A 21,499-nucleotide genomic window follows, 5' to 3' on the forward strand; every position below is an offset into this window, starting at 1 on the left:
CGTTTAGGTGGGCCGCCGGGTTTGCAGATGTGGGGCGCCGTTTAAATTTGTGGCAGGTTGGTTCCCAGTCCGGAAGACGCGTCAGAGCTGGGGATTTTTTTTTTTTTTTTTGTGTTTATAACCTCGCCTCGCTTTAAACTTCTCCCTGACCCGTCTGGGTTGGAAAAAGGGTCTTTACGTTTCAGGTGTAGAACAGTTTGCTATTTTTGACATCTATTTTATTGAAAGTGAATAGGTGCATATTGTTGCATTTGCATTTCAATCAAAGCATATTAGACAGTGAAATAGGTTGTTGTGGGGGAAACAATTCTGCTTCTCGGGTTGATGGTCTCATGGTGGTGGAGCGCACCAACCTTACAGGTTTTCAAATGTACCTACAGACCAGGGCATGCCTTTTGTTTGTTTTTGGGATGCGGCCCACAGGCTGTGTGAGATTTATTCAGCTCAACCTGAACTGACAAAAGGGAGCCGTTGTAGTAAAAGCAGCTCAGAGTAGAGGGAGACGGTTGGTAAAACAGTGCACAGCTCCTATGCAGGCAGGGAAGAAATGGGATTTGAGTCTATCAATCAACTCATGATGTTTAAATCTTATGTTTCCTTTTTTTTGTCACCGAAAGATATTTTGGTTCTTACAACAGCATTTTTATTTATTCCTTGTCTTTTGGTCTGGTTTACATCCCAATGTTATATATAAATACTTATGTGCTTCTCATTGCAATCGTATATTTCCAACACAATTTGTCTTCTGCATTGAACCCATCAGCCTCAGGGAGCAGTCTGGGGTTAAGGTCATGCTCAGGGTCACGGGATTCGACCGTTTACTGGCAGCCTTCCTAGAACATCAGCACGTGCTCTAACGAACCACCACACTTGATGGGAAAACTCAACGCCGTGATTCACCCACTTCTGGATTATGGTTGCAAATTCACCTCAAACCAGATTACAGGACATGCATGTGCCACAACGCCTGTATTCACACCTACCAGGGATGAAAGCGTGTCTAGTGGGTCCAAGCTGTTTCTTAGGGCTGGACAATTAATCGCATTTGCAATATAAACTGCAATTTTTAAGAAGACACAATTTCCAAATCGCAGAGGTCTGCAATTTTCGGCTATGTAACAATTTAATGGATAAGGACACGTCCTTTAGGTGTTAGTGATATGTTTCTAAAGTGGGTTTTGCCTATTTGTTTTAGAGTTTACATAATCATACTTTTTTTTTTACCATTAATATCAGGAATCTCACCATAGCATTAAGTACCGGTCAACCTGTTTAATACATAGACTTGTTTTGTTGGTCGCACTTTATGTTTCAACAAGGATTGACGTCCAACTCAAACAAGCTATTTCACTTGAATAAAAATATTCTGGTTAATAAAAACAGTAAAATGTCTTGTTTTTAAATGGTCCTTGTTTGCAAACACTTTAATCTACAGGCCATTGTGTTGCTGTGCTTATGCAGAGAAAAGTTAAAAAAATAAATTGCTTATGGCTGAAATATATCGAGTTTTTGATTTTTACCAATATCGTCCAGCCGTGCTGTTTATGCCTAATTTAGTCAAATTGCATCATAGATACCTGCATTTATCTGTTGGACTGCATGTGCTGTACGAAGTTAACCGTTCTAGACCCAACTGGGACACTGACAGCAAAGAGGCATTTATGTAATTGTAAAAGAATTCAGACAGAGGATTTTTTTATATCTCTATATAAGCATTACTCACTGACATGGATTTCAAAGCATTGTCAGTCTAGCATTTTCAGGTTCGCGCAAATAGGCTTGATCTTGAGGCCTCCGTCTAGTCTGAGAGCGATTCACATCTATACCGAGAAACACCAGCGAGCATCTGCCACAACATTTAGCTTTGATGCACGCGACGCATTGTTTGCGGGCGGGTGATTTCATGGTTTGATGTACAGACGCCGCGCTTGTTCGGATGTGCCCGCATGCCCCGTGCCTGTGGGAGGAGATTCCTGTGTGCAGTCTGCAGTAGCTGAGTGGGGCTGCTGAGAACATCCAGCTGTGCGGTTTATCCTCTCACCGATCGCACGCTTCACAGTCCCCACAGAGGTCAGCACGTGCGACACAGACTCGCTCTGTCTTTGAGGTAGGTAGTGGAGGGACGACTCCCACGCAGCGCACTGCAGCGTTACAGCTTTATCAGAAAAGCTCCACGGAGGCTCTCCTCCTCCCTCCCGATGGCGCCCCGGTAGGATAATTAAGGCCGACGAGCCCTGGAAGACGAGCCCCGTCAATAGATGCAGTCCGATCAGTCGCGATCTGTAGGTTGCGTAATGCCGCGGCCTAGGTCACGAAACGTTGAGAAAGGTATCAAAGCTGGGGCTAGAGAGTTTGAGGTTTCGTCCATAGCCCGTTTCTCTGTGGTTTTCCCAATCCACCTTCAGTTCATCACCATCTCTGATCTTCCTCAGGAATACCTGGAAGACCAGAAATACAGGGACGAAGAAGGCCTGGCTGAGAAACTGGAAAGCTTAAAAAGTGAGTAAATGCAGTTCTCCCCATCAGCTGCTCCAGCAACTACTAGTCTGGTCGTCCCTTTACAGATCTGTGCTTTTTCCTCTACCTCCAGCAGTCGTTCAACTCGTTGGCGGCCTGCATCTTCCCTTAAGCCGTCAGCATGTTTGCTTTTCTCTGTGAAACAATAGGATAGATGTTTTGAATTGAAGAGAGAAACATCTTCAGCTTCAGAGTAGAAGTTCAGTTGCTTTTGTTTTTCTAACCTTTTTTTTTTTTTTTTTTTTTTTTGATTGATCATGACCTGGATGACTGAGAATCTTCCCCAACTTTTCTCTGTGGGAAAGACGGACTGCTGTGATTTCACCCCCAAAAATGTGCAGGGCCAAGTCCTCAGTGGCCCGAGAGGAATGTGGCGGGGCGTTCCTCCGTTTGCTCAGCAAAGTTCGCAACATTGAAACAACAAACGCTCAGCTTCTGGGAACAGAGAAAACGTTGCTGCCAGCTAATTACAAGAACAAAGTTGCAAGATTCACAAGCACCATCCCGTTCCCCCACTGCACGCGTTTGCTGATGATTCGTCTGGTCACCCCCCCCCCCCCCCTTTCCTTTGCTCAGTGCGGGTTCTGTTTATTAATCCTCAGAACAGAGTGACATATGGCCAATTTATTCTAATAAGTTCTGGAATTGGGGGGACATGCTACAGTGTCCTACTTAGAGCGTAGGCCTGCTGGAGGAAATGGGGCAGTGATATATAAACAGCACTCAGGCTCTGGGAGATTGCTGTTTTTTTATTTTTTCCCTTCCTCCTCTTTTCCATACTGTCCCAGTGACCCACAGGTCAGCAGCCCGACGGCGATTAACCACCAATAACATGGCATCCGTTCAGCTCTTTGCCTCTTTCAAGCAGCCTTCTATACGTCAAATCTGCGTTGACTTTCTCATGGTCGTCATGCATAATCGTTGACGTTGTTTTGTAGAACATTTAATCGGTTTATTGACATGGCGAGTTTCTTTGTATAACAAAAAAATTGTCCTTTCTGCATTAAACTGAATTCATTTGTGGGCATTTGTAGGAACGTGGCGCCACGCTCATCCAGAAGAGGATCCACGCATGGTTTTTATTGCTTTTTTTTTTTTTAGTTCAGTCCTGTGTGAGACAGCAGATGGGGATTCAGCCAAGTTTCTCCACACCAAAGCAATGCAAGGGTGACTGTTAGTAATGATACACAGTGGCTGGATTATCCACCTGCTTGTTTTTAAGTCCGCACCTTGAGAAAGCTCTGGTTCAACCTCCAACATTTGATGTGGTCAAGTAGATATTGAATAGACATCCAGACATTTCTGTTTCTTAAATTAATTTATTGAACATGCCTTACATCCATGGATCTATTAACTATACCTGCTACCTTGTCTCCAGCAGTCAGTGGGATTTAGGAGTTTAAGAGTTCTTAAGAGTTTTTTTTTTTTTTTTTTTATAATTTATTCCACTTGCTGTGTTTGTTCTGAACACAAGGAGTGCTTTAAATAGACACACATTGATTAGTTCACTGTTGTCAGTTTAACGGTACAACGATTTTAATGAATTCAGTATCCTGAGTTCATGAAGCTGTTGCTTTTAGCCCTGCTGTGTTTTTTGTTTCTTTTTTTAATCTCTGTGTGTTTTTATGGGGGCTTGTTTTGCCAGATGTCAAAGACAATTCTCCATCTGAATTAAGGCGATGGGCAATAAACTCTGCTTATCTTATCTCTGGTGGGTACACCCTGAGCAGGTCTCTAGTCCATTACAGGGCAGCACAGAGAAACTCTGTGCACGCACGCACTCAGACCCAACGGCAATTTATAGAAACCAGTTAACCTAATGATCATCTTTTTGGATCGGGGGAGGATGTTGGAGTACCTCAAACCCACATCCCTATAGAGGACATAAAATGAAGGCCACTGTTGCAACAGTGGCCTTCATTTTATGTCCTCGGTTTGGACACAAGTAGACGTCTCATTGTGTTTTAAGCTTTCCTTTTCAAGAGAGACCTAGCAAGAACAAGTTGCTGGTGTTTAGTACTTATTTAGTATTGTCAATCTGAGTGAAGGTTTTCAGTCAAATGAACATTTTGACTAGACGTTAAACCCAAATTATCTAGAATGAATCCATCTATCCGTCCATTATCTATGTCCGGTTATCCATGCAGGGTAGCAGGGGGATGCTGGTGCCCATCTCCAGCGGTCATTGGGTGAAAGGCACATGTTAGATCGACTGGTCGTCAGCCTATCAGAGGGCTCAAAAACTGATACTTTTTGTTTCTTCTTTTTCGAGAGGATACCTTTTTAGTTTTGGACCTATACCCTTTAGGGCTACCAAACCAAACCGTCGTCGTACAACTGAGAGGTGCGTACCAAACTCTGACTTGACAGGGAGATTTACAGCTCTAAAAATGCAACTTTCTACTCCCCCGGATCCAGACTTGTGTTTACATTTTACACACGGACAGTGACAACCACTGCTTACAGTAATCACAGGGCAAAGGAAATGAGGGAAGAAGTCTCAAACATCCCAGCGACATGAAGATCGGAGTCCAAACCGTGTTTTGGATGAAAAGATGCGACTATTGAAGCGCCTGTCTGGTTTGTGCCTCATTGTCTGCCAGCGAGTTGAAGGCGTGGGAAACATTCTTCATCGGCAGGCCAAAATGATCTGGGGGGTGGTAACGTCCGCTTCAGCTATTTCATCAGCAAGTCTCTATAAAATAGAAACCCGCTTCAGGTAACAGTGGGAAGAAAAAAATGCCTGGGAGTATACAGCCAAGATTGAATCAAAGAACCTCAGTTACATAAAATGTTCAAATAAAGGGGGGAAAAAGGAAAGTCAGCCTTTCAAATTAGTCAATTTGTCCCAAGAGATGCTTTGGGACTCTAAAAAGAAGCAATAACTCCAGGTTTGAGTTTTGTCCATTTGAGCCCTTCTCTGAGGCAGCAGATGATCAACAGGCTGCGCTACAACAAGTGGTCCTCTCAAAAAAAGTCGTCTGTGCGTGCGTGGAGGCCCCCTCCTGAGGGTTTCTGAACAGGGCGGCCATTGTCCTGTCCCTCTTCTGGACGAGCCACTCGGTTAACACAGCAACCCCTCTCTCTCTCTCTCTCTCTCCTCCAACACACACAGAGCATCTATTGTGGGACAGAAATAGCCAGAGAAATCCGACCAAAGGGGTCTTCTAGAGAAGAGGAAGGAGGGAGGCCGAGGAAGAAACACAGAGATGTCCGTTTCTGGCATCTGAAAACAAGTTGCTTTGGTGTAAAATGGGATGCTTTAAGGTGTCGCAAATATAGTTAAAATGTTTGCTCAAAGCTCTCTTACGTGGACAGCCTTTACATTGGGACAATAACTGGTTAATTTGCAAACTCTGAGACAATTCTCTCAAAACTCTTACAGATGTACAAATGCATGGAGTTTACCTGTTTTCCTCATGCATGCCTCTAGCTTCCTCCCACAATCCAAGAATATTCATGTTAGGATAATTAGTATCTCTAAAATTGCCCTTTAGAAATGAATGTGATTCCATTACACTGGCCAGGTGGGATCAGCTCATCAGCTGTTTGGTTTCTCATCCTGTCCCGATGTCTCTGGGTTTTAGACGGTGGGGCTCTGCACGGATATTTATCTATAAGGGTTCATCTCAGAGATGCCGTTCTACTTAAATGGTGCTCTCATCACTTGACGGGGCTCCAAACAGCCAGTCATTGACATGAGGGGCTGGTTGCCATATGCTGGTTGTCTGTACTCTGCTGCTCTCTGTAGCTTTTTGGCCCATAGCCAAACAAAGTCAGTTATATATGTGAGAAAGCAGCCCCCTGTAAAGGCTGTCAGCAGCTCACTTGGGGGAGCGCTTCACACAGCCAGCTTGTTTAAAGGAAATGTATTTATGTATTGGATTTTATCACAGATGCTTGTGTATGTGAATAAACTAGGGCTGCCACTTTAACACGTTCGTTTAGATTAATTACAGTAAACGGACGTGTCAGGATTTACGCATTTAACAGTGCTGTGGATTACCCATGAAATGTAGCCCGTTTTATTCTGGCGTGTCGATGCAGGAGCGCAGCAAAAGTTAAAGGACACAGGTCCCGGTGGATTTGGAAATTAAGCTTCAAGGATTTGTTAATGTATTGTTTAAAAGTGGAAAAATCTTCCTCTTCCAGTCTCCCCTCTGTCATCATTTAACAGGATACATAAAGACTGCCTTGTTTCTAAGCAAGAATCCGATTAAACTCTTCAGACAGCAGTCAGGATGGGGAATGTGTTTAGGTAAAACTCTCTCAGACATTTCAGCCCTCTCCGAACTTTTTTTTTTAATCTCTTTCAGACGTCAGCGCCACATATTTACTCCTTGCGTGCTCCCAGAGCCCTCTGATGTTAATGTAACCTGCTCTCCGCGCTCGCTTCGAGATGTTCACCGTCAGCAGAGTCTTAACAGTGTCACCCCAATGGACAGAGCGTGTTTTGCTGATGAGTCAAACGTCAGCCGGGTTATTGCTGTTTGTGCTACGGGAGGTGTGGGGTGTGGGTTGGGATTGAACTCCCACAGTAAGTAATAATCCCCCTCCGTGTGTTTTTTGTTTTGCAGATAAATATGCTGAGTTTGACCTGAACGACGAAGGAGAGATCGGTGAGTAACACCCGGCAGTAAAACACCTGCTGCCCTCGCATAACAATTGTCAGCATGGCTGGCCAAAGTACAATGTTGACAGGAAGGAGCAGTAATTAATACTACGAGTGTGTGTGTATGTGTGTGTGTTTTTTGTCCGGCCCCAGACAGGTGTCATGTGTCACGTTTGCATCCTCGGTGTAAAGTGAGCCTCCTTAATTCGGCCCCACAGCAGATCTGAGGTGAACAGGTGTCAGGCACTTGCAGCCCGAAATCCTGTTTCTAATTTCACTTTTGGTCACTTTCCCGTCGACGCCCGCAGCTGTAGTAAACCCAGATTTTTGGAGCGGACGACTGTCGCCCGCAGCTGCCTGCAGCCGAGCCGGGACGGTCCGTTGTGTCTCCCAGCTATCAGCTGCTTCTCTAGAATGACCTGATGCAGTGTGTTGCCTTCTCCATAGTTGTATGCCATTCAGTGTTTTCGATATCTCAAATTACTTCTCATCAGGTAGTGCAGTCTAAACGCCTTTCAGCTCTTGGTTTAGGATTAGACTCTCTAATTAGTACCACCTAATTTCCATGGCCACGCGTTACTGAATCTTTACTGTATGCTACTGTAAGTGACCTGATTGCGGAAGCACAAATGGTGTAGTGATACTTTGTAGAGCAATAAGCATCTATTCCTTGATTGAAGTTTTGAGACATATTTATCTATAATTCCATATCTAGGGCAGGACAATTTGATTTAAAAATCCCAGCAATGGCCAACCAGTCAAAAAAAAGTTCCTGTTCCTTAAAAGCTGTTTGTGTGACATTTCTGTACAAGTGGCATGCTTACGGAGAGGAAAGCTAAAGCTGCTGTCTAAATGTTACCTATCCGGCCAAGTGTGCTGCCACATTGAGAAATGCGTGTTACATGGGTCTACATCTGAGGAAGGTAAGAGGGTTTTGTTCCGCATCAAGACCTGCCACGCCTTTTTAGAAGCGTGTGCTGCTACTGATGTGCCTCTATCCTGTGTGGCATGTATACTGGGATCAAAGGTGTGGAATACAAAGTGTTCCTTTGTGTCAGTAAGTCTTGGCATTGATCACACTTTTTTTTTTTTTGTATTTTGCCTTACAAATAAGTAAGAGATCAGCATTGCCCCTCCCCTATCTGTTGCTGCACACTTCCTGCCAAACTAGCTAAAGCCATGCTGCAACATTTTCCCCTCGCTTGCAAGGCAAATAAATTCAGCTGTCTGGAGAAGTTTGTCCAGTGGCAGAATACTCATCACAGTGTGAAAAGAAGTACCACCCATTTCTGTAATTGAGATAACACTAATATCTGAGTAGCATCTTAATAAGTCCATAAACAAAACGTATTAAGCTGATGTCTGTGTTTCCTGCGCCTCCTCTCAGACATGATGGGGCTGAAGCGAATGATGGAGAAGCTGGGGGTGCCGAAGACCCACCTGGAGCTGAAAAAGATGATTGTGGAAGTGACCGGCGGCAGCAGCAACACCATCAACTACAGGGACTTCGTCAAGATGATGCTGGGAAAGCGCTCCGCTGTGCTCAAGCTGTAAGTAAAGATGTGAACGAGTTGCGAGGAAAGAAATGATTTGCGTCCGCCTGCAGGCTGTGAATCACCCTGATGAACCGTGTCTTTAAGTCAGAGAACAAGGCCGGTGTAGACAAAAACCAGCTTCAGCTGTCTGCTGGGGGGGGGGGGGGGGGCAGCAGTCATGACGGATAGTGATGTCACTACCCACTTGCCTTTGGTCGCCATAGCAACAAAACCCATTTGGAAAGCCTATCCGTAGTCGACACCCTTAGCTTTAGCTGTGATTAGGGGCTTATGTAACTGAGTCTAGGCTGATTAACCGCTGACCAGCATATAAAAGCTGAGGGGGAAAATCTGATGCCCCCCCCCCTTTTTTTTTTTTTTTTTTTGTCTGTTTTAAAATGAGTTATTAAAGCAGCTGTTAGCCTTTTAGTGCAGCTGTGTGCTGGGTCAGCCTCACAGAACCAGAGCCAGAACGGTCAGTAAGCTGACTAGAGCCCAGACCCCCCGACTAATCTCATAATCCCAAAAACATCTATCAGAATGCACAACTTTTTCTGCTTTGCCTTCAAAGTTTTTTTTTGTTTTGCCCCCCACTCACCCACCCAATAATCCAGCAGCATGCTATTTATAAAAGTCTCATTTCCTCCTGCTTTTATTTTCCGCTTATTTACATTCTACAGAGATAAGCTCTGCTTTCCAGAAAGCCCATTTGTTTGTGCCGTCTCTAAACGGCGAATGGTAAGCTAGCGAAAACATTTAAAATAGCAGAGTGGCCCAATTAATAGCAGGTGAAATCTGAGCTCCCATAGGGGTAATTTTAGCAGAAAAACGTTATATGCGCTGTTTGGCATGCTGTGTGTGGTCATTTTTAATGCGTGCCCTTTTAAGCAGCCTGCGCTCCGCTGGAGCTGCTGATAAGAGGGATGGTTTACAAAGCTTTTCTTTCGCCGTGTTGTTTTAATCTTTGAAAGGAGGAAATGGGAGGGGGGAGCCAAAACTACAAATCTATAGCAGTAGTTTTTTTGTTTTTTTTTTCTTCAGAGCATTTGGCAGAACATCAATTGATTTAGTTCCCATTAGAGGAATACAATTGAGGGCAGGCTCCACAATAGGGCTCCGTTACCATCAGGGAAAAGGCCAGCGAGTCACTGTAGCTTGGTAATCCAGGATCTGAATGATGGCGGCGAGCGATTATGGTGGTATTTTCGTTAGCTCCCGGTTGCTTGTACACTGTGCCGAGTTTGCGCCACTGTTTTGGCATCGTGCTGTGCTGGAGAGCAGCGATGTTATCAGAGAGCGTCGAGAAGAGAGAGACGACACAGATAGAAGTGAAAGTCGTCTCGCTTTACCCGTTCGGATCATTGGTCCTTATGGGATTAGCAGGGCTTTGCAAAGTTTTCCAAAAAAGGAAATTAAAGACAATTCGCTCTAAATAGCTCGCTTCAGATCCCTTTCTGTGTTATGTAGGGTGTAAACTACTATCCCTTTGTTACTCTGGGTTTCCCTCTATTAATTTCACTTATTAACCCCTTTATCCCAATCGGATTTGTCGATTTCTATGAAATACATTTTAGACTTACGTTGATTTGATCGTGGAGTTTGGAATTTCTTTGCTCCTGTTGATTAATTTATTAGTTTCTGCAGCAGGAAGATTAAGAAATGTGGTATGCTGTTAAACGATAGTCATGGAAGCATTTTTGGTCTGCAGGTTAGTTAACTTATTATTATTTCCTTGGTTTGCAATCTGTAAAAGAAAGGAAATGCTTTTTAGTATTTTCCAGACTTGGATAAGATTAAAGACGTCTAAAAAAAAGAAATACTGTTTTTGGACTCCATCCCTCTGTCTTGCAGTTTTATTTTTAAACTCAAGTTTACACTGAAAAAAACTGAGTTGGACTTTTTCTTTCCTTTAGAACATGTTAGCTTTATTCTGTGTTTGTATAATTTGCTTTGTGAACAGCTGCTGGTTGATTTCCATGAAACTTTCATAGTTTTTGTTGATTCATACTCAACATTTTTATGCAGGGAAAGGAGCGATCTGCTGGAGGACGTTTCCTACTGACTTACCTGTGCAAACTCAGTTATCCGGGTCATCACAACAGCAAACAGGCTTAAATCAGAGGCAACCGGACTTTCGCTCAGTTCTTTCTGAAAACGTTTCAACACCTATCCGGGAGTCTTAGTCAATTCTGGTGGCTCGCACTTGAGTAGTTGGTGCACTGCTGTTTTTAAGGACAGGTAGAATGTCCTTTAAAAACAGAATGTGCCTAGGAGGATGGGCCTTCATGTCCTTAAAAACAGCAGCGCACCAACTACTGGTTGCTCAATGAGCCGCCAGAATCGACAAAGACGTTTTCAGAAAGAACTGAGTGAAAGTCTGGTTTGCTGTTCCTACTGACAATGCATCAATTCACACTTCTCACTTTTTTTCTATCCACATTTATTTAAAATAACTTTCTCAGGTCAACTCATACTTTTCTGTGAGTAAACATGATTATACGAGTCCAATAATTATAGCTCACCACTCAGAGGTTGTTAATTTGGTTTTATCAAGAAGTCAAGTGGTTCAAACAGAAATCCGATCCACAACATATCTAACAAAGTTTTAGAGAATAATATACAATTCAACTATACATGAGGATTATTTTGGAGCATTTTTATTACAACTTAGAAATCATGAAAATACTTAACTGTAAAAGGAAAATCAATGATATACAATATGCAATGATTAAACACAGAACATAATTTGAAAGAAACGAGAACACCCATTGAAAGATGTAAGTAATATGAAAGTAATATATCAGATTTTCTGTTAAATGTAATTTTTTTTAAATGGTAGAACATAAATTAGGACAACCCCACGTTTATTTCACTTAATACTAAAACCTTATCATAGCCGGTGTCTATGGTTAGAACATTAATAGTCAGCATTTTGGAGGAGGTTTGCATCGTTTAGACCTCAGACATTTTGACTTGTGGAGTGAGTGTGAAAACCCCGGAGAGATCAAAGGTCTGACGCGATCAGAAGGTTTTAGCATCCGACGGAAATGTCCTGTACGTGCAACAAACCCCATAGACATCCCGCAGCTCAAAGTGGGGAGTGGGGGTATGGATCCTGATTGGCTCGTCCATTTGATGTGGTATTGAAATCCCTCCCAATGGCAGCGATTCCAGACAGATGTGTGGAGCTAAGCAGAACTACATCCATCTGGCGAGAGTCAGGCTACCAGTAATCAGCCCCTGGACCCTTTTTTTCACAAGTCTCATCATTTCTGATGCCTCTCTAAGAGTTACAGTACAAACTAACTTTTTTTATGTGCTACTTTCTGATTGTTTCATACTTGTTTTTTTTTTCTTTCTCTTCCCCTTCTCAGAGTTCTGCTTTTCGAAGATAAAGCCAACAGCAGCCCCTGCAAGCCAGACGGACCCCCTCCGAAACGGGACATCACCAGCCTGCCTTAAACAGCCTCCAGACCGCGGAGCAGAGGGACCATTCGTGGCTGCGTTGAACAACATAGAATATTGTGTTAATGTGGAACCAGGGATCAAGGATGACGTTTTGTGAACAAGTGGTGTGTGTGCAAGGTTTCTGTCGTTTGGAAGACTGAGCCTAAACCTCACTAAAAAAAAAATGTTTGACTGTGAATATCCATGTATTTTTTTTCTCCCTTTAAATCAAATGTAGCAGTGATAGTTGTACATGTAATTCAACTGATAAGTTAAAAAGATTTTTACTAAACGTTTTGTGGTTGTATTTTTAAGGGAACGCTCATAATTCTCTAAAAGATGCTCATCCGTCCTTTCTGCTTATTTTTAAATTTATTTTTTTTTCTTTAACCTGGGAAAATCCAGCTTAACCACGGCAGACTAGGTCACTTCTGGAAAAATCAGACAACAGCAGTTTTTACAGTACGTTTTTTTTTCTCCAGCCTCCTCCGTCGTCCTGCCAGGCCCACATGCGTGCGCCGCACCGCTTTTGAGCGAGTGCCAGGGAACACGGGGGCCGGCTTATCTCCCGCTGAGCGTCAGACCCAGGGTGCCGGGACCTGCTTTTTTTTTTTTTTTTTTTTTTAACGCCCTCACAGTTGTTGAGCGACGAGCAGAAAGAGATTACGCTAACTAGAAGAGTTTGGGGGAAGACCAAGCCGGTCCGATCCAGTCTCTGAGCGTGCGAGGTTTCAGCCGCAGCTCTTTTTTGGACGCCGTTTCACGTACGGGCACGCGAATAGACGCACGTAAAACGCTACATAAAGTACAATCATGTTCTTTCCAAGTGCCTCGACTTGCAGATACTGTAGGGTTTCAGAAAGGAGGAAGAGCACACAGGCATTCATGTACAAAACACTTTGAGCTTGTTCATTCCGGGAAATCATGAACTTAGGTTTGATATTAGGTAAGACAGCAATAGCGATGAGTGAGCATTATGGATGTTTTGTTGTTGCTTTGTATCCATGGGTGAATGAAATTGCTGTTGTTTTTTAATTTGCTTATTAACTATTATTTTATATTTCACTAAGTATTAAATTTGTCCTTGATTTGTCTGTTTTTTTCCTCCTGTTGTTTCATCGACCCTTCATCTTCTTTGTTTTGTAAAATGAATTCTGTAATTTGTGCCTCCGTGTTTATCTGCTCGTTATTTTACCTATAGCTCACACCGTATGGTTAAATCGATACTTTACAGGGTTTTCCACGTATGATTTGTTTTCAGTCTCGTAGGGACATCACATGTTTTTAGCGTTGAGATGTACATTGTTTGCAGACACCAAAGGAATTAAAGGTTCTTCTTACACTGGCCTGTTAAGTTCTTCCACTGCTCATTGCCGTTCTGAGGCTCTGCCCTCTGGCACGTTTCAGGAAAGGTGCGAATGAAGGGTTTAGTTCGATGTTTGTAAAGTGGGGTTGTGTGGAACAGCTGTGAGTAGTAGGCATGCGTTTCAAGCTGTTTAGCTAACTTGAGTTAACTTTTACTCTTGCTATGCAACTCATTTTCTTCGTACTGTTTGTCACCATTTGATGCACACAAACAATATTGGTGCTATTCTTCAACCGCTAACATGTCCCACTCCTGTTTAGATCAGTCCACCTGCAGTTTTTCCTCTGCATAGTTGGACTCATACAGAATTTCCACATTATGACATATCTTTTTTTTTTTTTAAATCATTTTGCCTGCAGGTGTTCCCACAGTTCAGGGTGTTGTAGCAGCAAGTGGGGAAAACCAGTGGAATTTGCTAATTGTTTAGCCCTGTGGCCAGACTGCCTTCAACTGGTAATACAGATAACATATTTGGCATCCTAACTATGTGGGCCACAGGTTTATTGAGATATAAATTGCTAAACAATTGTTTATTTATTGCAACCTTGACAATGTTTCATGTGTGCAACTTCCTTTTTGAACTCGAGCTCATAGTGGGGGTGGGAATCTCAAAATTTTCCAAATCTGAAACTTTGACACTCAGAGAGCATTCTTTTTGTTTGCAAGCACAAATCAACAGAGACTTCCAATGTGTTTGGTTCTCTTTTTTCTGTTTTTTTTTTTTATCTGACCAAGTGGAAGTGATAGTGATAACTGATTTCCAGCGGGCAGCTTTCTTCTGAATATAATAACTTTCACATGCAAAAGGGTTGTAGAAAAAAAACATGGCCTTTGCCAAAAACTGTTCAGGGGTTTGATGGTTTTGTTGTTTCAAAACAATACGCTCTTTTTTTTTTTTTTCCTCTAAAATTTGCCACTCCAGTTATGACACTGACTTTTCATGAAACTGACCTCACAGCCCCACTTTTCAAACAACTCTAACACCAAAAGATGTGAAACACTCCATAAGTCTTCACATTTATAAACTGTGATGGCCTTCTTGAGTTATTTTGTGACAAAAGAGTGTACCTTAACTTAATTTGGCAGCTTTGTACCAAGAGTCCTGTCCAACTAAAGCAATTTCCAGCAAAATGTCAAGCCATACATTGCACGTATTTTTTTTAATTATACAAGAAAACGTGTGAATATTGGTTCCCCCTATCTTGATTCAGTGATGCTTTTAAGTTTTTTTGCCGTGCAATTTTCATTCAATATGTGTGAATGATGGCGCAATAAACGTCTTCACATGAACATCACAAGCTGCAAATAGTCCTGTAGATTGGCTTCGGCCTGCCTTACATTCTGGATGGGATGTAAGGGCCGTTTACGCTGCGGCTGCCTCTCATTTGGGAGAACAGTTGCTGGGGTGTGGAACAGCATGGAGGATAATAAGCAGGACTCTAACAAGCCTGCTAACAGGCGGGCCTAGTAGGATTATATTAAGCACCTCTGTAATTAAAATGATAACCACTGTTGCATGTAATGAACTGTCAGCAGCTTATGGAGCCACCGCGGACAAAAAAAAAAAGTGCTGAGACGCTGTGAGAATGGGAGAAAAGAAACAATCCTGTAAATAGGAATCGCCTCAAGGCGAATGTTAGACTCAAATTTATCAACTATGCTTTTTACATTTTCATTCAAATGTCATGTGCTTTAAACATTTTTATCATGTTTTAATTTTCATGCTCTTATTCTTTCTTTATCTGAACATATTTTCTCTTTGTTGTCAACTGTATTTTAGACAAGTAAAGGATTATTTATTCTATGTTCTTGATTTTGGTAAATCATCGAGATATTTAGGAAATAATTACTATGTTCATCATGTCCGCCTTTATGGGTGATTATAACTAGTTTGCTGTCCCTAAAGTTATTAATGTACAGAAGGAAAACATCCTCTAAGAAGAATGAATTGCGTTGTTTTACTGTATTTCAGGCATGCATGGACATTGCCATCTACTGGACACTCCAGGGAATAGCAGGGGTTTTGCGTTAGATCTTGTATCAGGATTTGTCTTTCTATAAGTTAGATAACAGTCTTCTGCGGGTTATTATAGGAAACCATGATACATAAAGTAGAACTACACTGCCTTGAAAAATTAATTATACATCTGGAACTTTATCATTTGACAAGGACAAATTTCAAGGTGTTTTATTGGGATTTTGCATCATGGACCAGCACAAAGAAGAGCAGGGCTGTTACAGTGAAGCCAGAAATTGTTCATACCCCTGGCAGATCTAGACTGAAAACTGCCTTAATTAAACCAAGACGTTTATGGGCCAGGTAAAAATGTTAATAGACCTTACAGTCGAAAGAAACATGTTTGCTTTACACCTAAATCCCCCATGGCTCTGAAAAATTGGTATGCTTCACTTTTACATTGAGGGAAGCGGAGACATGGTTTTCAAATTTTGCTTTATTAACAAAAACCTGGCCTCAGAGGTTTGTTAGAGAAGATTAGAGAACAAACAGCACCATGTTTTCTTATCGGATGGGACCACAGTTGAATTTCGTAGTCTATACTGAACAGAACATCATGTTGAAAACACCATCCCCACAGTGAAACATGGCAACAATATGTGAAAAGGTTCCAGAGGTATGAATGCTCTTGTTCCGAGGCCATCTCTAACAGGGCTGGACGATAATTCAATAACGATATATATCGATCAATAGACGTATATCGATGATAGAAAAAGAAAAAAAAAGGGTCATTAAAAAATTCAATAGAACAACAGTTTTCCTTCCTTTTGCATTCTAGCCATGTAGGTTTAATATTAAAGTCATTACATCCTCCCAACCAATCACAAACGCAGACCCAGATAACAAGCTCCGCCCCCTTTAAAGAGTTCAGAGATCACGCTTTCTTTTTTCTTTTTTTTGTTTGTTTTTTTCCAAAACTTGCGGTTTTGGTAAAAAAAAAAAAAAGAGTTGGTTAAATAAAGGGTTAAGTTTGAATTGTGTGTTTTTGTGTTCTTTAGCTATAAATGGGTCGCTAAGCAACAGTATAAAACGGTCAGGGTTGCACAAAAATATATTTTTTGAATTTATTGATAATTATCGATATCGATCAATATGATTTCTATTTTATGGATATGCTTTTTTTTTTCCTATGTCGTCCAGCCCTACTCTCTAATGCCCAGTTGCTGAGGGGTGTGTGTGGTCATTTCATGACCTCCAGAAACCTATGACTCCTGTCTTCTTCTATGATATTCAAAGAGTAATTCATGGTTTCATTACACCCGTTTTATTACATTCTAAATTATTTCACATTTAGGCCTCATCATCTCTGCAGTAACTCACATGCAGGTGGTTTAAAATGTGACTGCAAGGATGCTGAGCAGTACAGAAAAAGAACTCATAATTCCAGTTCCTTCTGCCTGCATTGGCTCCCAGTTCACCTTCAATTTCAATTTAAAACTTGGCCGACTGCCTTCATGGCTCTAAAGAACCAAGCTACTTCTTTTATCATTGCCGACGTTTAGCCAATATGGTAACAAATCACTGGTACACTTCCTACGGCCCTCTCTGAATGAAAAGAGCAACTGTGTGCATTCCTTTGCCATTCAGGTTTTTTGTTAGTTTTATTGCCTTTGTTTTGTTTGACTTCAGTAATGATGACGATTGATTCAAAGACAGCCGAACCTAAAGGAATGTGTTGCATTTAATACGATCCGGCGATGGAGCGATAAAGAAAGCAACGAGAAAAAAAAGCAAATAATGTATGTAATAAGTTAAACATAATGGAAATCACAAGCAGGAGAAAAACTAGGTGCAATCTGGGGTCATGGAAAACATTTAATGGCCAAAGAGATGAGCTGAGTCTGAGGTGGAACCATTACAGGTGGATCTAACTATCTATCTTAGCGTATTAGGTAATTTCAGTGGAAACATGAAATGCTCACTTTTCTATCTTTAAAGATCAGAATATGCCCAGAAATTCACACTTTGACATCAGGAAAAAAATGACAGTGGTGTCAGAGGATTTTAAACTTTGATGTTTGCACTTAAATAACAAACAGTTCTGGGCTTCTACATGGTCCTGAACTAATAGTCAAAATTCATCACAGAAAATTGAAGCGCATCTCTCTCTCTCTCTCAATATATATATATATATATATATATATATATATATATATACACTCACCGGCCACTTTATTAGGTACATCTGTCCAACTGCTCGTTAACACTTAATTTCTAAGCAGCCAATCACGTGGCGGCAACTCAGTGCATTTAGGCATGTAGACGTGGTCAAGAGAATCTCCTGCAGTTCAAACCGAGCATCAGTATGGGGAAGAAAGGTGATTTGAGTGACTTTGAACGTGGCATGATTGTTGGTGCCAGAAGGGCTGGTCTGAGTATTTCAGAAACTGCTAATCTACTGGGATTTTCACGCACAACCATCTCTAGGGTTTACAGAGAATGGTCCGAAAAAGAAAAAAACATCCAGTGAGCGGCAGTTCTGTGGGAGGAAATGCCTTGTTGATGCCAGAGGTCAGAGGAGAATGGCCAGACTGGTTCGAGCTGATAGAAGGGCAACAGTGACTCAAATAACCACCCGTTACAACCAAGGTGGGCAGAAGAGCATCTCTGAACGCACAGTACGTCGAACTTTGAGGCAGATGGGCTACAGCAGCAGAAGACCACATCGGGTTCCACTCCTTTCAGCTAAGAACAGGAAACTGAGGCTACAATTTGCACAAGCTCATCGAAATTGGACAATAGAAGATTGGAAAAACGTTACCTGGTCTGATGAGTCTCGATTTCTGCTGCGACAGTCGGATGGTAGGGTCAGAATTTGGCGTCTACAACATGAAAGCATGGATCCATCCTGCCTTGTATCAACGGTTCAGGCTGGTGGTGGTGGTGTCATGGTGTGGGGAATATTTTCTTGGCACTCTTTGGGCCCCTTGGTACCAATTGAGCATCGTTGCAACGCCACAGCCTACCTGAGTATTGTTGCTGACCATGTCCATCCCTTTATGACCACAATGTACCCAACTTCTGATGGCTACTTTCAGCAGGATAATGCGCCATGTCATAAAGCTGGAATCATCTCAGACTGGTTTCTTGAACATGACAATGAGTTCACTGTACTCAAATGGCCTCCACAGTCACCAGATCTCAATCCAATAGAGCATCTTTGGGATGTGGTGGAACGGGAGATTCGCATCATGGATGTGCAGCCGACAAATCTGCGGCAACTGTGTGATGCCATCATGTCAATATGGACCAAACTCCCTGAGGAATGCTTCCAGAACCTTGTTGAATCTATGCCACGAAGAATTGAGGCAGTTCTGAAGGCAAAAGGGGGTCCAACCCGTTACTAGCATGGGGTACCTAATAAAGTGGCCGGTGAGTGTATGTATATATATATATATATATATATATATAACTGTGTTGTCGCCCCCTAATGCACAAAATGCACAAATGAAATGACGTCACTGTCTTGGTTCTTACATATATCCTGGGCAGAATTTTCTTTTATTGCTTGGTGTCTGACATATATAAAGTGGGAGAGAAGCTGTGAAGTCTTCCTAGGAGTTCTGCACTTTGCTTTGTGTGAAACATTAAATACCCTTGCCAGCAAGAACTCTTTTCTTGCAGCCTTGAGTAAAATAACCAATTTCTTTGTTCTTGCGGCGTGTGTATCAGCCTTAACTCTACCTCCAAATGATATGTAGATCACAGATTAACATATAATATAAAATGATAGTCAGTCTGTTAGATATAATTAGTAATATTACTTTTCCTTTCATTGATCAATAACAAAAGACAAATGGTGTGTTGTGAACCTTCTTCCTTCTGAACATAATCGCCCTGAACCTTGAATACCAACAAACGCTAATTAAATGACAGAAAACACAATGACCAAATGAAATTTGATCACTGTTTTAGTGGTTGTGGTTCATTCTGCAAATGTCCATCTGTCTTTTGTGACATGCGTTTGCACGGGACAAATAGTAGATCAGCCTTTATGCGCCAGCAGTGTGCTTGCTGCATTATCGACAGAGCTATGGGAGCTCCTCAGTTGCCGAGGCGGTAGAGCTAAATGTAACTAGTTACATTTACTCAGTTACATTTACGTCATTTTCTGAGCAAAATGCACTTTTAGGAGTAGTATTAATGCACTGTACTTTTACTTGAGTCATATTATTACTCAGGTATCGCTACTCTGCCCTCTGCGAGTAACTTCATAAATAAAGAATAAATACTTCTTTTAACCAAAAATGGATCAGAGAGACAAAAACCTAGAGTTTATGTTAAAATAAGACTTCTTGTTTGTACACATACAGTATATACAGTAGATATTGTCATTGCAAATACTTTGCACTGCTACATTAACAGCTGTAAGTATTGTTTTAAAGTTTAATGTTGGAAAAAAAAGATTTAGAAAAGTGTTTATTTTGTCTTTAGTGTATCTTTTGTCTTTAAAATACCAGAATTTGCACATAATTTTAAATTTTTGTCATTATTTTTACATTTTAAAATAAAATATTTTACATTTTTAAAAATAATTTATAATAATTCAGTAATTCATCAGCTGTTATGATTGTTACTCGGTACTTGAGTAGCCTTCTTACTGAATACTTACTGACGACTTTTTACTTAAGTTAAAATTTGTTGAAGTAGTGCTACTCTTACTTGAGTACAATTTTTGGCTACTCTACCCACCTCTGCCTAGCTGTATACAAGGGCTTTTTGTTGTTGAATAATGAAATGTATGCTTCCTCAATACACCTTTGATGCATATCTGAGCTAATTTGTCATCGACTCAATGGACAGACAGACATTGAGTGTATAAAATGAACATATCTTTAGAAGTTTTCTGTAGTCAGTGGGTCACATGATGTATGGGCTGTATTTGAATGCTTCAGGTGTGTATTTGGGAGACAACACAGGTTGAACCTATCTTTACTTTGCAAGTAAAATTTCTGGTGCTGTGTTGCATGACCTAGAGTCATAGTCATGAAGTTGCAAGCATGTTATGATAAACTACTGCATGGGACGATTGGAACATTATTCTTCTAATAAACCAATTTTAAAAAACTGGTTTTAGCTTATACATATTTCAATGACTGTCTATGTTTTGTTTCTAATTCCATAAGGTGTACAATTCTGGTGAGTATTTGTATACCCTCGTTAGATGAAACCCTCGTTCGTCAGATGAAACAAAGATTGTTCTACTTGGCCACATGAAGTATGGAAAGGTGAAGCTTGGAAACTTAAAATCACTGCACCAGCTGTCGAGGATAGTAGTGAAAGCATCTGGGGATCTGTTTTGCTGCAAGTAGATCTAGGCCATTTACACAAATGTTTCAGTTCACCTCCAGATGGCTGAACATTGGAAACGGTTGTGTGTTTCCCAAGCACATGCATCAAAACTCATTTTTAGGGGGAAAAATAATATTTGGAAATGGTTGCATCAAGCACCGTTGAAAATGTGGCAACCATGCATAATATCAAAACGTTAGTGCCAGAAATCGGGTCAGTTAATTTCCCAGTCCTGACTATGATGAGTAGCGTAACTTTTTTTTAACTGTTTTTTTTATTATTTTCAACTTCTTTGAGCAATACAATACAAGCAAGATTTACATTGAAATGTTAAGACATTTTAGTAGCGCTCAAAAGTAGTAGGTAGAATTTCAAGAACCTACCCCCAATTACAATATTCATGTCACATAACATTTAAGGTCTTTTGATAAAAGGAGGCATTACAAATCAAAGCAAAGTTACACAAATACAGAGTGTCTTATTTTGAAAGCAATTGTACAGAAAGAAGAAGATATCTACTACTACTTGTCGAAAATGTTGCAAATGATCACGTTTAAATGTTTGGGTTACATGCATAAGATAACATATTTATACAGGTAAGGCTTTTAAATTGTCTTAGCGTGGTACTCCTTTTTATTTCTATATCTAATCCATTCCACAACATAACTCCTGCTTGGCTGAGCCCCAGACTTTAAAGTGTGGTGCGAACACCA

The 21,499-nt window shown here is 41.3% G+C and overlaps 1 protein-coding gene across 1 annotated transcript; it reads left to right on the top strand.

Moving 5' to 3' along the window:
• The first annotated feature begins 2,294 nt into the window (after window positions 1-2,294).
• On the top strand, window positions 2,295-13,456 carry aif1l (allograft inflammatory factor 1-like). The gene is made up of 4 exons (XM_036140716.1): window positions 2,295-2,499; window positions 7,095-7,136; window positions 8,517-8,679; window positions 12,039-13,456. Exons 1-4 carry the CDS (start codon window positions 2,295-2,297, stop codon window positions 12,124-12,126), a joined length of 498 nt encoding a protein of 165 aa, XP_035996609.1. The 3' UTR covers window positions 12,127-13,456.
• The last annotated feature ends 8,043 nt before the right edge of the window (window positions 13,457-21,499 follow it).

The sequence above is a fragment of the Fundulus heteroclitus genome, chromosome 8 (genome assembly GCF_011125445.2).
Source record: "Fundulus heteroclitus isolate FHET01 chromosome 8, MU-UCD_Fhet_4.1, whole genome shotgun sequence".
Classification (NCBI taxonomy): Eukaryota; Metazoa; Chordata; class Actinopteri; order Cyprinodontiformes; family Fundulidae; genus Fundulus; species Fundulus heteroclitus.

Excerpts from the sequence above, each read along its gene's own strand:
- aif1l (XM_036140716.1), top strand. The coding sequence starts at position 2,295 with ATGCCGCGGCCTAGGTCACGAAACGTTGAGAAAGGTATCAAAGCTGGG. Across the intron at positions 7,137-8,516 it reads GAACGACGAAGGAGAGATCG|ACATGATGGGGCTGAAGCGA; the intron begins GTGAGTAACACC and ends GCCTCCTCTCAG. Across the intron at positions 8,680-12,038 it reads CGCTCCGCTGTGCTCAAGCT|AGTTCTGCTTTTCGAAGATA; the intron begins GTAAGTAAAGAT and ends TCCCCTTCTCAG.